At 52.0% G+C, this 18,125-nt stretch overlaps 1 protein-coding gene across 2 annotated transcripts; it reads right to left on the bottom strand.

The window, feature by feature from the left end:
- Positions 1–2,935: 2,935 nt before the first annotated feature.
- On the bottom strand, positions 2,936–16,422 carry SPATC1L (spermatogenesis and centriole associated 1 like; the record flags this gene model as incomplete). 2 transcript variants are annotated; one of them, XM_080696834.1, is made up of 4 exons in its annotated part: positions 2,936–3,262; positions 3,359–3,561; positions 11,158–11,505; positions 16,221–16,422. In XM_080696834.1, 4 exons carry the CDS (start codon positions 16,420–16,422, stop codon positions 2,936–2,938), a joined length of 1,080 nt encoding a protein of 359 aa, XP_080552960.1. The 2 variants fall into 2 exon arrangements, with proteins under 2 accessions (XP_080552960.1, XP_080552961.1); XM_080696835.1 differs by having other exon boundaries at positions 3,359–3,510.
- Between the last annotated feature and the right edge of the window lie 1,703 nt (positions 16,423–18,125).

Below are 18,125 nucleotides of genomic sequence, written 5' to 3'. Positions count from 1 at the left end.
GCCCAGCCCTGAACCACTGGGATCTCCCACCGTGGCAGCTGAGTGTGGGACAACCATCTGTGGTCTTGGCCCCAGGCTGTGTGTGTGATGGCAGTCTGAGCTGACCCAGGGTGAGGACCAAGGACAGCACCAGCTCCAAACTCACAAGCCTCCATCTTCATGCCCACAGCAGGGTGAAGGGAAGTCACCTGTCCGGTGAGGGAGACAGGGATCAGAATACTAGACTGCAATGCCTGAGGGCAGATCTGACTCAGGGACCATGAAAACTCTGGTAGGTACTACCACCAGCTCCTGAACGGGGACCTTAGAAGGACCACTGTTTGTAAGAAGAAGGCTCCACCTGGTGCCCAGACTCAGGTTCTTATTAACACTCTCCAGGAAAGGAACCAGAGCTCCTGGGATGCCCAGAATGAGCCAGCAGAACCCAACAGTGCCCAGAAGCTAGGCAGTGCTTAGAAAATAGATCCAGACAACCAGAACTCCACAGAAATGAGGGCACAGCAGGACACAGGAGGTGCCCGTGCTGGGATGTCTGAGTAACAACAGAAATAAAGCAAGCTGGGCATGGGGTACATACTGTGATCCCCGTGCTTGGGAGGCCAAGACAGGAGGATTGAGGCCAGCCTCCGCTACTTACCTAGTAAGGCCCTGCTTCCAAATAAAAATATATATAAATAGGTCTGGGAGTGTAGTCTGGAGATAGCCTCTGGGTTCCATCCCCAGTACCAATTTTAAAAAGCAGTCTTGGACCCTGACCCAAAGCATAAATAACACATCCACGGGTCCATAAATGAATAGGTGTGGAGAGGAGACACATCTCCCATGCAGCAGAACCCCAGGTAGTTCACATGGCACTTGGGCCTCAGGCAGGACCAGCCTATACCCACAGCCAGCTCCCCATCTATAGAGCCCACGCCCACAGAAACTTGACCATGTGGGCACTGCCATCGGAACCTGACCAAGCAGCCACTCTAGCTCTCCACCGAAGAGCCCCCCAACCTCCTGCACCCACAGCCTGAGACCCAGCCCCTGACCACTGGGCTTTCCCCAGCCTGGCCCCATGCAGTGGCCACCTCATGCTCCACTGTGTAGTGGGGTGTGTCCCAGGTGGCACTGTCCCAGTCAGAGCCCCCGGAGCCTGCAGACACCACGGCCCTCAGGCCAGGACCCTGAATCTTCAGATCTCAGAGGGAACACCACTCTGCCCCTGGGATACCCATTCGTCAGTTGTGTTTCTTTTCTATTTTTTATGAGGTTTTGACATCTTAGGGACCTTGCTGGCTGGAAAGACCACTGTTCTGAGGGCTAGCTAATTCCTAGAGATAGTAAGTGACCCCCTGGATAGAGCACGCCTTGGATGTGTGAACCAACCAGCCCAGAGCCCAGGCGCCACCTCCTCATGTGAGTTCGCTCCCCACGACCACCCAGGGCAAGAGCTGGCCACGCAATGACCCCTGCAGCCTAGAGCCTAGGGAAGTGGAGCCATCAACCTTAAACTTGCTTGCTCAAACTCCCCCACCCCGCCTCCCCGTTCCTTCCCACAGGGCCTCCAGTGCCTTTGGCATCCTGATGTCCTGGGCAGCCCCATGTGGCCCTGCATGGCATGGCGTGTACCTCCTGCATCAGTCGTCTCCGTGTTCCTCATCTGACCATACTTAAATCCTGAGCATTCATTACCCCTCCTCCTCCTCAGGTTCCAGGAAGCATCCACTGCTAACACTGAGGGGGGGGCTGAGGACCACCCAGGAGACGACACAGCCTGGCCCTGGTTCCAGCAGCTCCTGGTGCACCCCAGCTGAGTGCAGCCAGCTCACCATGCGACTTTACCGCTCCTAGTTGTGGCGATGGCGTGCTGAGCCAGAGCCTCTCCAGGGCCCGGCAGCTCTGCATCCACAGCCGGTGCTTCCCTGTCTGACTAGGTCTGGCCATCCCTGGTCCCAGCTCCCCTGCACCCTCGGGAGCCTCACAGCTGAGCCTAGCCACTGATCAGAGTGGGTTCCCCAGAGTGCCACTCACTATTCTGGTTGGACCATTACTGGGTGAGACAGACACCCCTCCCTTGCTGTTCAGAGGATGGAGCAGGGACCATGGTAGGAGAGACAGGCCCCCACACTCTCCACTTGGTACTCAGGGAACAGGATGGGGGCCATGCTGGGTGAGACAGGGGACAGAGCAGGGACCATGCTGGACAGTGCCACACTTGGGCAGCCTAAACATGCCAAGAGTCTTGATCACTCCAGGGCTCGGGCTCTGGAGGCGCGCACACACACACACACACACACACACACACACACACACACGCCCATTGACTATGGGCTCGGTCTCTTGTTCCTACAAGGCGGTCTCTGCCACAGTGCCTGGAAGGTGACCTCCAGGGTGGGAGCAGATGGCTAACCTCCCAGCTTGCCTGACCCTTGGTGACTCCACGGCCCACTCCCCAGGTCTCCTGGGCCCCCATGGTAGCGGACCAGCCCTTGCCTGGTGCTGCTACTGCTGCTTCCTGGATTCCTGCCCCAGATGAAGCACCTGCCCTGGCCCACACAGGCTGTCACATGGGCTGAGCTCAGGGTAAGGGTCTTCTGTGGGGTCCCTGAAACCCCTAACTTCTGCCCACAGGGCAGCGTCTCCACTCTGCACAGCCAGGTGACTCTGCAGTTGTCCTGGCGCCTCCTACAGGCGAGCAGAGACCAAGGCGCTCTCCATGCCCTCAAAGAGCCAGAGGTGAGGCAGACAGGTAAACATGCTTTTAATAAGGCGACAAGTGCCCTGGGCTGCGGGCAGCGGCGGGCTGCTGGGCCCCAGGGCAGCGGCTGGCCCGAGGCCTCTCCCTGCTGCAGTGCGGGCAGACCCGCTTCCCTCCAGGGACGCGCAGGAGCACGGCGGCCCCCCGGGTTTGGAACAAACACGTTTATTGCGGGAAGGGCGAGGTGCTGGCTCACCAGGCGAAGAGTGGCTTGCTGTCCTCCTTGGAGAGCTCGCACAGGCAGTTCAGCAGCAGCAGCGAGTCGCCCAGGAACTTGGGCGGCACGATGTCGATGACCAGCTTGCGCAGCGCGGCCGGGCTGCTGTGCAGTGGGTTGGCGCGCAGGTCGGGCCGCTGCTTGAGGATGCCGTAGGTGTTGATGAGGAACTCGCTGAACACCGGGTGCACCTCGCGGCTGTAGCCCAGCTTCTCCAGCCGGGCCGTCAGCGTCAGGTAGCGGTGCGTCAGCTCGCGCAGCTTCTTCTCGTCCACGGAGCCGTCCAGAGACTTGATGGAGGTCTGCAGAGCAAGGTGGAGGCCTAGGTGTGCCAGGCGCCCACCAGGACGGGCTGGCCCCGGGAGGCGCCTGGGCCCTTCCTGCGGCAGCGGACGTACCTGCTTGATCTTCTCTGGGATGTTGGACACGGTGAAGCCGTAGAGCCGCGTCACTCCCGGGAACACGTAGGCCAGGATGCGCCGGTCCAGCTGGAAGGCGATCTCCCCGACAATGCGGCCGTCCTTCTCCGTGCCCGCGAAGCTCTGGATCTCTGTGTGGAGGCGAGCAGGGCGGTGCGGGTCAGCGCCACCTCCAGCGCCCGCTGCCCTCTCTGCCCTCCACTACGAGGTCAACACAAAGCAAGTAGAAAACGGGGAATGCTGGGAGCTGAAGGGAGAGACCTTTCCCTCCCCACCTGTCCCGAGAGGGATTCCTGGATCCCGCAGGCTGCAGCGCCCTTCTCTGCTGAGCGAGCCCTGCCTGTCACGGTGTGAGTGCCACCTGGTGCAGGGCTGTCCCTGCGGGGCCTGGATGGTGCCCACACCAGATGAGTTGGGGTAGGCTGGCCAGTGCTATGGCCTGGGGACAGGAGGAAGCGGCTGCTCTGCCTACCAAAGGGAAAGGGAGGTTCCTTGGCATTGCAGGTGCATGATGTCTGCACCGCAACAAGGCCAGACAGGACTGCTGGGGGGCAGGAGACTCGATCCTCATTACTTCCTGACACTACTCAGGACACTTGGGCCCCTCCCCTCCCCAGATCCCCCTCCCACACACCTCTACTGTGACAGGAGTCGTTCCTTGAGCAGTGTGATGTGTACCAACACCTTCAAAACCATGTGCTCTTTGAAAAACGAGAGACGTCAAGGCGAGGAAAGACCGGCCCGAGAATGGGCAGACGCTCGGGTGCTAACCAGAGTGCTCCGGCCGCCCAGCCCTCCTCTCTGCCAGCCGAATCACAAAGAGCACAGGAGCTGTGGGCAGCCTCCCCAGCTGCTCCCCTGAACAGCTGGGACTCACACCCACAGCAGACACTCGGCGGCACACCCCCGCCCACAGCCCTTCCTGCAGCCCCTGGAACCGCTCCACAGACTCTCCAGGGTGTCAGGGGTGAGGGCCGCTGGCCCGACCCGCGGGACAGCAGGCTGAGATGGCCATGAAGGCCCACCAGGTTCTGTGCCCACTCCAGTGACCAGGTACCCACACTCAGGACACCAGGGCCACGCAGAGCTCGGCCCTGCCTGCTGCTCGCAAGGGCACCTGTAGCCTTGGGATGTTGTTGGGTGGGGCCAAGCCGGGGTAGCTCTTCTTATATATTCTGGATGCTAGTCCTGAATGCAATGCACAATTTACCAATCTTTTTTTCCCCATTCTCTAAGGGTGGCTTTTGATTTTTTTTATATTGCCCTTTGAAGCAGAAAAGGTGTTTTACTTTGGAAAAAAGTCCAATTCATCTATTTTTCTTTAGTTGATCGTGCTTTGGGTATTATCTGAAAATCCACTACCAAATCCAAGGGCATAAAGATTAACCCTATGTTTCCCCACGCATGTTACAGTGTTTGCTCTTTTGCATCTCCAAGGTATCTGATCCAGTTTTAATTTTTTTTGGTGTTTTTTTTTTGGGGGGGTGGTACTGGGGTTTCTGGAAGCCCTTCTACCTCCGGGCTACACTCCCAGACCTATTTTTTATATATTTATTTGTAAACAGGGTCTCTTAAGCCAGCACGGCTGGCTTCGAACCTGCGCAATCCTCCTGTCTCTGCCTCCCAAGCGCGGGGATTTCAAGCGTGCGCCACCACGCCCGGCTCTGATCCAGTTTTGATTTTTGCGTTCGGTGTGAGGTAGGGTCCAACAGCACTCTTTGTGAGAGCATGTCCACTTGTCCCAGCATGGTTTATCAAAGATTATGCTTTCTCTACTTCATTCTCCTGGAACCCACATGGATGCCAAGCTAATTTCTGGACTTCTCATTCTGTCCCGTTGATCTCTAGGCCCATTTTTACAACACTGTCTCAACAATGAAATTCCTATAAACTATTGATTATTAAATGATAGTAAGCCTTCTAATCCATGAATGCAAGATTTTTTCTTTTCTTTTCTTTTTTCTTTTGGTAGAACCCAGTGGCATTCTACTTCTGAGCTACACTCCCAGCCCTTTTAATTTTGAAGTGGTCTTGATACATTGATGGGATCTCACTAAGTTGCTGAGGCTGGCCTGAAACTTGTGATTCTCCTGTCTCAGCCTCCCAGGTTCTGGGATTACAGGGGCACACCACCATGCCCAGCTGATTTTTTCTAATTTTTATGTCTTCTATTTCTGTCAACAATACTTGCTCGTTTTCTGTTCATTTCTTTCTGAAGCACTTTACAAGGTGCAGAAAGTACTCAGGCCAGGGCTGAGAACAAGGCAGATGGCACAGACGCACACAGGGTGGGTGCAGGCCCAGGAGGAAGGGCGCGACCCACTTCTGTTTCTCTCACTGGGGCCCAGCCATGCCCTGTAGCCTTCTCTCTAAAGTCATTAATTAGGCAGATGAAATGTGCTGTACCTGAGATGTTCTAGTTCACTATGTGGTCTCCAACATCCAAAACCAGTTCTTTAAAGATAAAGATCAGTAAGCTGGGTGTGGTGGCACACACTTGTAATCTCGGCATTTGGGAGGCTGAGACAGGAGGATCTCGGTTCGAGGACAGCCTCAGCTACTACTTAGTGAGGCCCTTTGCAACCCAGTGAGACCCTGTTTCAAAATAAAGAATAAAAAATAGGGCTGGGGGCGTAGCTTAAAGGCAGAATGCCCCTGGGTTCCATCCGCAGTACCACAAAAACATAAAGATAAAGGTCAGTACTATTGATATGCCTCTAGTCAGACTTATTAAGGAAAAAAAGAGGAAATCTTCACTATCAGAAATTAGAGATGGCACCACTCCATTCACCTGGGGAGACATCTGAAATATCTTTATGCCAAGAAACTTGACAATCTAGATAAAACAAGCCAATGTCCTAAAAGTCAAACTACAGGCCAAGTACAGTGGCACATGCGTATAACCCAGCTACTCAGGAGGCTGAGGGTAGGAGGATTGTGAGTCCAAGAAGAGCCTCAGCGACATAGATGCTGTCTCAAAATTAAAAACTAGGAAGGACTTGGGATGTAGCTCAGTGGTAGAGTATCCTGAGTTCAATCCCCAGTCATGAAAAAAAAATCCACAAACCACTAGAAGAAATAGATCATTTGAACAACTTCATATCAATAAAATGGAATTTATTTTGTGTGTGTGTGTGTGTGTGTGTGTGTGTGTGTGTGTGTGGCACTGGGGGTAGAACCCAGGGGCTTTTCTACCTCCGGGCTATACTCCCAGACCTATTTTATACTTTATTTGGAAACAGTTGCTGAGAGCCTCACTAAGTAGCTGAGGCTGGCTTCGAACCTATGCGATCCTCCTGTCTCAGCCTCCCAAGTTCCGGGATTACAAGCGTGCCCACCACGCCCGGCAATAAAACAGAATTTAAAAGGGGATAGATGTTCTTAACAGAGAAAATTCAAGGCCCAGGAAGTTTCAGTGGTGATGTCTACCAAACATTTAAGGAATAAATAATACAGACTTGACACAAATTCTTCTAAGATAATTAAAAAGAATAGAATACTTTCTATCTTGTTCCTTGAGGACAACAGTCTAAAACCCAAACCAGAAAACTAGCTGGCCATGGTGGTGCATGCCTGCAATCCCATTACTCAAGAGGCCGAGACAGGAGGATCTCAGGTTCAAAGCTAGCCTCAGCAACTTAGCAAGACCCTAGTTCTTTCTTTTTTCTTTTCTTTTCTTTTCTTTTCTTTTCTTTTCTTTTCTTTTTTTTTTTTTTTTGGTGGGTCTGGGGATAGAACCCAGGGGCATTCAACCTCCACACTACACCATCCCTTGTCCTATTTTTTATTCTTTATTTTGAAACAGGGTCTCACTAAGTTACAGAGGGCCTCACTAAGTAGCTGAAGCTGTCTGGGAACTGCGATCCTCTCATCTCAGCCTCCAGAATGCTGGGATTAAAAGCGTGCGTCACCACACCCAGTTTAGCAAGACCCTATTTCAAAATAAAAAGAGCTAGATGTATATCTCAAAGGTAAAATGGCCCTGGGTTTAATCCCTAGTACAAGAAAGAAAGAGAAAGAGAAGAAGGAAGGAAGGAAGGAAGGAAGGAAGGAAGGAAGGAAGGAAGGAAGGAAGGAAGGAAGGAAGGGGAAGGAAAGGAGGACATCCCGCATTAGCACTTTTTTTTTGTACTGGGGATTGAACCCAGGGCATTCTACCTCTGAGCTACACCCCCAGTCCTAATTTAACTTTTATTTTGAAACACATTCACACTAAGTTGCTAAGGCTGGTCTCGAACCTGTGATCATCCTGTCTCTGCTTCCAAAGTACCACCATGCCCAGCTTTAGCACAAATTTTTATCAAAATTTTAGCAAGTTGAATCTAACAACAACAATAACAAAAAAAGGGTAACATATCATAATTAAATGTGATTTACCTCAGGAATGCAAGGTTGGTATAACATTCAAAAATCAATGTAATGCCAGGTGTGGTGACACATGCCTGTAATCCCAGTATTTAGAAGGCTGAGGCAGGAACATCACAGGTTTGAGGCCAGCCTCAGTGAATTAGTGAGACCCTGTTTCAAAATAAAAAAGAAAATAATATGGTCTGGGGAAGCCAGGCATGGTGGCGCACACTTGTAATCCCCGCGCTTGGGAGGTGGAGACAGGAGGATCGCGCAGGTTCAAAGCCAGCCACACTGGCTTAAGAGACCCTGTTTCCAAAAATAAAAAAGCATAAAATAGGTCTGGGAGTGTATTCCTGAGATAGAAGGGCTTCCAGAAACCCCAGTACCACCAAAAAAATACAAAAAAAGGTCTGGGGATATAACTCAGAGATAGAATGTCTCTGGGTTCAATCCCCAGTACCAAAATCAAGAACAACAACAAAAAAATGAATAAGATAAAATAAAATGTCAAGGAGGAGCTTCTGGCTAAGATGATGGAAGTATCCTCTGAATGAAAAGAAACAATTTTATGAAGAGAAAAACAGTTCCAGGAAAGCTGGGTGTGGTGGCACATGCCTGTAATCCCAGTACTTGGGAGGCTGAGACCGCAGGCTCGAAGCCAGCCAAGCCACTTAGCGAGGCCATCTACAACTTAGTGAGTGAGACCCTGTTTCTAAATAAGAAATAAAATCAGGCTGGGTGTTTAGCTCAGAGATAAAATGCCTCTGGATTCAATCCCCGATTATGCAAAAAAAAAATAGTTCTGGAATCATAAAAGAGAGGGTAAGAAGCTAAAATGCTGGGGAATCTACAAAACACACACGTACACACACACACACACACACGCACACGCACACACACGCACACACGTACACACACGCACACACACGCACACGCACGCACACGCACACACGTACACACACACGCGCACACATGTACACACACACGTACACACACATGTACACACACACACACAACAATAACAAAACTACTAAAACTAATAAATGAATTTAAAAGGTTGTAGGATATCAAGTTGTACTAGTCAGGGTTCTCCAGAAAAACAGAGCCAACAGGGTGTGTGTGTTGCGTGTGTGTGCGTGTGTACAGGAATTTATCATAAGGGACTGACTTATAGGTTCACGGAGACTGAGAAGTCCTAAGATCTGCAGTCGGCAGGCTGGAAACCCAGGAAGAGGGGTGTTTACATTCAGAATGAAAGGCAGCCAGGCAGAAGAATTGTCTTTTACTCAGTGTGTGTGTGTGTATGTGCGGGGGTAATCCAGACCTTCAACTGTTTGGATGAGGCCCACCCACATTACTGGCCACCTGCTTTATTCATTCTACCAATTTAAATGTTAACCTCAAGCCGGGCGTGGTGGCGCAAGCTTGTAATCTCCGCGCTTGGGAGACTGAGACAGGAGGATTGACAGGTTCGAAGCCAGCCTCAGCTACTTAGTGAGGCTCTCAGCAACTTAGTGAGACCCTGTTTCCAAATAAAGTATAAAATAGATCTGGGAGTGTAGCCCAGAGGTAGAAAGCCCCTGGGTTCCACCCACAGTACCACACACACAAAAAAGTTAACCTCATACAAAAACACCTTCATAAATCCACTCAGAATAATATTTGACCAAATTCCTGGTTCCCATGGCCCATTAAAGTTTACACATGAAATTAACTATTGCAGGACTTATCCACTGTGTCCCTATGTACTAGAAACAGATATAAAAAGTTAATACCGATAACACAACATGACCTACTATAGCACCAAAAGTATGAAATACTAAGGGTCAATGTGACAAAATATACAAGACTTATATGTAAATAACCACAAAATATTGCTGAGAACCATTTCAGACCTAGATAAACAGAGCTAGGCAGGGTTCATCCGGAGACTCAGTGTTGGCTGGGAATGACAAGCATTCCTGTGACCCCAGCATTGGGAGGCTGAGACGGGAGGATCGCAGGCTCAAGGCCAGCCTCAACAACTTAGGGAAGGCTTCAGCAACTTAATGGGACTCTGTTTCAAAATAAAAGTAAGCCAGGTGTGGTGGCGCACGCTTGTAATCCCAGCATTTGGGAGGATGAGACTGGAGGATTGCAGTTCGTGGACAGCCTCAGCTACTTAGTGAGGCCCTCTGCAACTCAGTGAGATGCTAAAGAATAAAAAATAGGCCAGGGGATGTAGCTTGGAGGTCAAATGCCCTTGGGTTCCATCCCCAGTCCTGCAAAAAAAAATTAAAAATAAAAATAAAAAGTAAAATAGGAAGTCAGGCGTGGTGGCGCATGGTTGTCATTCCAGCTTTCGGGAGGCTGAGACAGGAGGATCACGGTTTGAGGACAGCCTCAGCTACTTAGTGAGGCCCTTTGCAACTCAGTGAGACCCTGTTTCAAAATAAAGAATTAAAAAATAGGGCTGGGGTGTGTAGCTCTGAAGTAGAATGCCCCTGGGTCCATCTCCAGTACTGAAAAAAAATTAAATAGGTCTGGGGGTATAGCTCAGAGGTAGAACTAAGGTTCAATTTCCAGTAAAACACACACACACACACACACACACACACACACACGATCCAATGTTCTATAGGTGACATTTCCTAAAAACTAATTGGCCTCTAGACCCAGCACAGTCCAGTCAACATCCTAGGGGGCTTTCTTTTATAGAAATGGACAAGCTCTTTCCAAAACTCATATGGAAACGTAAGGGACCTAGTCCAGCCAGAGCAATTTTGAGAAAGGAGGACAAAGTTGGCGAGCTCACGCCCACAGCTTGATTGACAGTCTCCTGTGAAGCAAGGCGAGTCAGTGGGTGGGTAAGAACAGCGGGAAATGGAACCCTGCGGAAGGTCCGGAAACAGAGACAAGCAATTTTCACGAAGTGCCAAGTCGATTTAACCGTAAGGCTGGGGATGGGGCTCAAGGGAGGAGCACCCCGGGGTGCGTCTCCTTAACCAAGCAGAGGTGCTGGAGTGGATGCCTGTGTGCAAACCTCCACCACAGACAAAACTGCTTGACAGACCAGAGACCCAACTCAACCCAAAGTGACAAGCTTCTAGAACACTGAGAGGAGAGCCCACGTGGCCTTGGGATTCCCAAAGCCTCCCTACATCAAATGCAGAAAAGTATACACTACAGAAGAAAACAATCGGCAAATTTCACTTTATCAAATGTAACCGTTTTGCTCTCCCAAGACATTTTGGGAATGGGAAAGCCAGATGGGGAGGCCGTGTCTGAATAGCACATATGCATATAGGACTCGAATCCAGAATAAATAAAAAACCCCTACAACTCGTTTTCCTAAAAGGTTGGAACAGACACAGCTCTGGGTCCTGCCCCTACCCAGCGCCTCCCACTCAGGGCCGCTGGAGAAGCCAGCCCGCGAGGTCCTGCCTTACCGTTGAGGTAGTAGCTCCTCCTGGTCCTGTCCCCGGTGGGCAGACTGCTCTCTGAGAAGCACACCTTCTTGGGTCGTGCCATCTCCCTGGACTCCAACAGGGTCTTGTCTGCCAGGGGGTCCTGCAGAGGGCTCAGGAGTGGGGACAGCTTCCGGTCCAGGCCTCGGGCGTGCAGCTCCGGGGCACTGAGGAAGGCTTTGAAGGTCACCTGGGAGGAGGTGGCACAGCCCGGGGAGGCCTCGTCCTCACTGGAGAGGGGGGCGTGGGAGCACAGCAGGTCCTCCAGGGAGGACGTCTGCATCTGGGACGGTGTGTCAGGGACACTGGTGAACCTTCCAAACTCTGGACCTGGGTTGAGGAGAAAAGGAGCAGGAGGTGGGGCAGGAGAACACTCTGGTGGGCGCTGGTGCGCCTGGCCCAGCTCCAGCATCTCCACGCCCCTGATGGAGGGAGCCCTGTCTCCAGCACAGCGGTGCAGCCACCCTGCGCTCACACCACACCCCTGGAGCGACTCCCACATGCCTTCTACCCTCGTCTCAAATGGGCCCGTTTGTCCCATTCCGCAGCATAGCTTTTCAAGAGCTATGTGAAAAGTTGTTTTCATTCAGCTACTGTTTGTCTAACCCTGCCTGAGACATGTATGCATACACAGGGACTTTCCATCCATTTTCTTACAAAAGCGAAGCCACAGTCAACCTCCCTGGGTGCATCTCCTTGTTCACAGTGAGCACCCTCTGTGGTCTGCACCTGGGCTCAGAGCGTGCGCACATGTTTGTGTGCGTGCATGCGTGCGTGTGTGTGCTTGTATGCGTGACTTTCTTTGCTTTCCACAGTTGCAGGGTGGTGCTGCACCCACGGGGTACAGACATTAACCACAGTTCCCTGGTCAAATTTAACTTCTCTCATGGCTTGTGAGGTCCTTTTCTATACCCAGGTAAGGAGTCTATTCTCCTGGAAACAAAGAACATATATATTGGAGAAACTTTTTAAAAAAAAAAATTAAAAACTGGGTGCAGTGGCACATGCCTGTAGTTCCAGGATTTGGGAGGCTAAGACAGAGGATTGCCAGTTCGATATTCTCCTGTCTCAACCTCCCAAGCATTGGGATTACAGGCATATGGCACCACACCCAGCTGGGGAATTTTTTTTTTTTTTTTTTTTTTTTTGTGGCAGTACTGGGGATGGAAACTCAGGGGCATTCTACCTGTGAGAAATACTCCTAGCTCAATTTTTTATTCTTTTATTTTGAAACAGGGTCTCACTAAGTTGCAGAAGGCCTCACTAAGGAGCTGAGGCTGTCCGTGAACTGGGATCCTTCTGTCTCAGCCTCCCAAATGCTGGGATTACAAGCGTGCGCCACCACGCCCAGTGGAAATTATTTTTAAATGGGCCAATAAATACAGAAGAAAAACCTAAGCATTAGAAAATAACCATTCCCCGAAGTGCTGCAGACCAAGGCAGTCTGTGGGGCATTCTTTCAAGTCCCCTAACAATTCACAATCCCTCTATCATATGAGCGAGATTAGTATACTAAAAAAATAAAAGGTGCTCAAAGTTAAAAATTTGCCACAATTCTGATATCAAATTCCCACAAAGCATACACAGAGTTCAGAAAGAAATTCATGCAAAACCCCATCCAAACAGATGTCAAGACAGACCAGGAAGAACAGTTATATTGCAGGACCCAGAAGCCAAGCAGCGCAAGATTCCCAGTCAGGCCCTAGAGGGAGGTTAAGGGCACTTTCCCAGCGTAGAACAAATAGGCTCAAAAAAGGGGACAAAATAAAGCTGGGTGTGGTGGCACACGCCTGTAACTCCAGGGTTTGGGAGTCCAAAACAGGAGAATCGCAGGTTCTAGGCCAGACTCAGCAACTTATAGCAAGACCCTTAGCAGTAGTGAGATTCTGTTTCAAAATAAAAAGCAAAATAGGACTGGGTAGAATTCTCTGAGGGAATGCCCCTTGAGGGTCACTGAGCTGCAGGAGGGATGGGAGCTAACAGCCCCGCTGTCCTCCAGGGAGGGGATAGCTCTCTTGAGCCCATGAGACTCCAGTGCAGAGGCCATGCAGAGGCCATGCAGAGGCCATGCAGAGGCCAAGTGGCCTCCAGTGAGGCTCAAGGGGCCAGGATGACCCTGAGAGCTCAAGAACAGGGCAGCCCAGGGGCACAGGGAGGCTGCTGCCCTCTCTGGTCCTTTGGAAAATGTGTGCCCTTGGCTCTCATGCCTAGAGAAGACCCCAGGGTGACGTCTTTGCTGGCCAATGTCAGGGTGGGTGTGGGTGTTTGTACTCACTGTGCCCTCCTCTGCAGTGGCATGCACAGGCTGCAGCCCTGGGGAGCACTTGGCCATGTCTGTTTCAACATTTCAAACACATCATGGTCCTAACGCACATGACCTTCCGCCAAGGGACCCACACTTAGGAATTTCCCTGTACAAGGTCACAGAGGAGCGCAGGCAGCTGCTCACGTCAACACTGTGGTCACAGAGAGCTGGAGAGGTGCCACTGCCCATGGCAGGGCCCAGCAGAGAAAGCTCCAGTATCAAAACGCAGTGTGGACATGGAAAAAGCCCAATGGTGGGGGGGGGGGTCAGGCGTTTAAGGGAAAGCCCAATTGAGAATGTGATCCTGCTTAGGTAAACCAAAAAGATACACTTGTGGAAATTAATCAGGAGTTTCAGAGAGAAATCCAAGAAAATGTGGGTGGAGAAGGGTACGTCCTCTGCACACATGGTCAGATGCAGGAGAAAAACAGGCTTTTGAAGCACACATCCTACTTGGGAGACAGGTGCCAGGGACATTTGGAGACATGCAAACCACTCCTCTGTCCACTCCTGCTCTGAGCTGTGCTCCTTTCTGTCCATAACTTTTGCTCATACAAGCCCTCAGTGTTGGTTCCTTTTGTGACTGTAAACTTCCTCTCTGTGTGTGTGTGTGTGTGTGTGTGTGTGTGTGTGTGTGTGAGAGAGAGAGAGAGAGAGAGAGAGAGAGAGAGAGAGAGAGAGAGACTGACTAACTGGACTGATTTGTGGCATTGGGGATTGAACCCAGGGGCATTCTACCTCCAAGGTATACCCCAGTCCTTTTTTTATTTTATGTTTTGAAATTGAGTCTAAGTTGTTGAAAGCCTTGCAAGGTTGCTGAAGCTGTCCTTGAACCTTCAATCCTCCTGTCTCGGCCTCCCAAGCACTGGGATCACAGGTGTGTGCGAACATGCCTGGCTGTAAAACTTCATTTGTACAAGCCCTTGGTGCTGTTTTCCAAACTCCAGGCCCTCAGGTCCCGCTCGAGCTGCCGCTGGGGATGCCCCTGTCCACAGCCTACAAATGGCTGAGGGCCGGCTGAGTCTGAGTGCAGCACGTGGGTCCTAGGCTTTTCTCCACACACATACATCATGGAGGGCTGACATTGCAGATGGAGGAGCTGGCCCTGTGTGTGGCTCTCCCATGCCTCTCTGCGCATGTCCAGAGTTAAACGGGAGCCGGGCACAGTGGCACACTGTGCCAAGTAATCCCAGCATTTGGGAGGCTGAGAAAGGAGGATTACAGGTTAAAGGACAGACTCAGCAATTTGGCCAGACTCTCAGCAACCTAGCAAGACCCTGTTTCAAAAAACAAAAAGAGGCTGGGGGTGTGCTCAGAGGTAGAATACCCTTGGGTTTGATCCCCAGTACCACAAACACAAACAAGTCAGATCTGAGTGGCCCCTTGCTACTGCCCAGCAGCCCTGGCTGAAGCCCACGGCCAGCCTGAGCCCACACTGACCTTGGCCTACACCCTGCAGCTGGGCTCCACTCTCAGGGGAGGGTTGGTGGCCTCAGGCTGGGGCCCACCCGAGACAGATCCAACAAGACTCTGGCTTCCAGGGGGTGGCCCTCTGCTGAGGACACAGCCCTGCCCTGGCTCCTGAGCAGGTGGCTCGAGGCTGGAGAGACTGGCAGTGTGGCTCCGAGGAGGCCTGGGCGTAAGCAGCATTGCAGCCACCATGACTCTCGGTCTCAGCAGGACCGGTGAACTTGGCACCAACACCCAGGATGCCAGACATGGCCCGGTGCCACACAGCATCCCTCCAGCAAATGCCCTGTGGCCTCTCTACCACTGTCCATACTCTGTCCCCACCCCAACTCCTGTGAGGATCCCTGCCTGTCCAAGCCCGTCTCCAGGGTTCCCGGTGGGGCCGAGGCATCAGGGCCTGGGGCTCTGACCTGCCAGCTCTGCGCAGGGCCAGTGGCCTCACCCGTGCTGTGGGTGCGCTGATCTCACTGTGGTGCTGAGCGTGCTCAGAGGGTACTGGTGGACATTGAGGTGGATCCAGGAAGTGACACAGCAAATGCAAGCCCCCAGAGAATGCCCTTGGCGGGCGAGCAGCCGGCCTCCACCCAGGAGCTGTCTGCAGCCCGGCCGGATGGCTCCCACGTGGTGATGGCAGGGTGCACGGACACTGGTGGCTGTCCACTCCAGCGTGGGGACTAGGAGGTGAGCAGACAGTCATGTCCAGAAGCTGAGCCCGCTGGGTCATAGGGGTTCTCAGGCAGCGCTGACTGGGGGTCTTGCCCACTGTCCACCATCCCAGCCCAAGGCGAAGTCACATCTACCAACTGCACCCAAAGTCACCCTACCATGTGCTAAAAGAAAATCTCCCCACATAAACCATGAAACATAACCAACTACAACTGCAGAAGGTGATCAAACACTGCTTTCTGTAAAAAGCGATAGCAGGCTGTGTTGTTCCATGGATCACAGGAGGGTCTGTCCCGCCAACTCACCCCTCAGAGGCAGTTTGGCAGAGGGTGCCTGAGCGGACAGGATAGGGCAGGGGCGGGAGGTCCATGTGACAGCCATACCTGCACCTCCATGAGCTGCCAGGCCAGGGCTGTCCCAGGAAGGAGGAGACTCAAGCGACAGAACAACGTGTCCGCCAAGCCCAACCCAGCCCGCAGCCACCCTCGGGGCTGGAGCTCCAACCTCCACGGTACTCTGTGTCTAACACAGATTAGGACTGACAACCACGACTGGCTCCAGCGGCCAGCCCAGCCTGCCACCCGCCACAGGCTCCGCGCCTCACCTCCACGCCCGGGGGAGCAGGCCTCGGGGTAGGAGGGGGCCTTGGGGAAGAGGAGGTCCCGGCCGCCGTGGCCGCAGCTGTCCTGGCAGCTTTCACTGAGCAGCCGCTTCAGCATCTGATTCTCCTTCATGAGGCGCACCTGCTTCTTCAGGTCTGCATTCTCGCTCATGAGCCTGTTCATCAGCTCGCTCCCCTCCGCCATGGCCTGTCCTGTCTCACGTGTGGGCCTGCGGCCCCATGGAGATGGAAATCCAGAGCCCACAGACCCCGCAGAAACAGCCTGCGGCCACGGAGTTCCACAACTGCCTGGCCTTCCACAGCCTTGTGATGTCGCTGTCCTTAAAGAGGCAGGACCGCTGCCAGGGGTCCCCAGAACCTGGGGCATCTGGCACGCAGGTGATCACTGGGACTTGCCCTTGGTCTCCACAATGAGGAAAAAAAAGGAAATGAAGGCCGGAGAAGACCAGCCCAGGATACCAGTGTTCTGAAATACCACTGTTTCAGACTCTGGACTAGTGGGAGATTTGTGGGGTGGGGTCTCAGTCCCCATTAGGTGTCCAGCTGAAAGCCACCCTGGTACCCCTGCTTCTCCAGCTGTCAGGGAAGTAACTGTGTTGCTTCTGGCTCGGGTCTTTCTCCAGCAGCCAAGAGGCGCAGACAGGTAATCCCCAGACCCCAGGAGGAAAGGAGTTGGGAAACCCCAATCCTGGCCTTCTTCCCCTCCACAACAGACATCTGGGGGTAGTAGCCCCAGACAGAGCAGTCTTTACTCGACCCAACAGACAAGTTAGAGCCAAGTTGTTTTGCTTGATGAGTTACTGGTGCAGCCAACGAGGCCTAGATTTCTTCTGAAAAAGTTTTAAATTTCTGATTCAGTTTCTTAATGCTCAGCTTCTCCTCATGTCTGTTTTGGTGATAATGACAAAGGATGTAGTCATTTCCTGTGAACTGGGAAAAGCTGGCCTGAGCCACTCACAAAGGCCCCTTATTGCCCAAGTCCCCCCAAGGACGAGTAGAACCAGCAGAGGCAGAAAGCCAAGGAGCGGGGGAACACAGTGTTGGCTGCGTGCTTCGCAGGGGGGCAGCAGCAGGGAAGTGGGCACTGTGGACCCGGAGGTATCTGAGTGGTTCCGGAGGGCAAGGCGGACAGGCTGTGCCCTGGTCCTTCCACTTCCCCTTCTACTCGCTCGGGCCAGAGGAGCATTCATCTTTGTGTGTGTGTGTGTGTGTGTGTGTGTGTGTGTGTGTGTGTGTGGTACTGGGGTGGAACCCAGGGCTTTCTGCCTCCGGGCTACACCCCCAGCCCTATTTTATAATTTGGAAACAGGGTCTCACTAGGTTGCCGAGAGCCTCACAAAGTAGCTGAGGCTACCTTCGAACCTGTGTGATCCTCCTGTCTCAGCCTCCCAAGCGCTGGGATTACAAGTGTGCGCCACCACACCCAGGTAGCATTAATCTTGTCAAAGCACCAACTTTTGGTTTCATTGACTAACTTAATTATGTTTTGCTTTATATTGCATTTGACTTCTGCTTTCTTTTTAAAAAAAAAAAATTGGGGATTGAACCCAGAGGCATTTTTCCTCCAAGCAAAACTAGTCCCTGCCCCTTTGAAACAGGGTCTAAGTTGCTGAAACTGGCCTTAAACCTGCAATCCTCCTGTCTCAGCCTCCCAAGTACTGGAATTATAGGCTCATCGTGCCCATCTCTAGACTTTTGCTCTTAATTTATTCCCTTCATTTATTTTGGCCTTAAGATTCTTTTTTTTTCCTGGATCAATTTTTATTTTTTTTTCTTTTCAATTTTTTTTATTGGTGCATTATATTCATACATCATATTGGGGTAAAAAACTTGTGTGTACATACATGTACACATCACCAATTTAACCCCTACCCAATTCCCACGCCT

Source organism: Muscardinus avellanarius (genome assembly GCF_963383645.1).
Source record: "Muscardinus avellanarius genome assembly, chromosome: 5".
NCBI lineage: Eukaryota > Metazoa > Chordata > Mammalia > Rodentia > Gliridae > Muscardinus > Muscardinus avellanarius.
The sequence above is the reverse complement of the archived record's forward strand: the minus strand, read 5'-3'. Positions and strand labels throughout refer to the sequence as shown.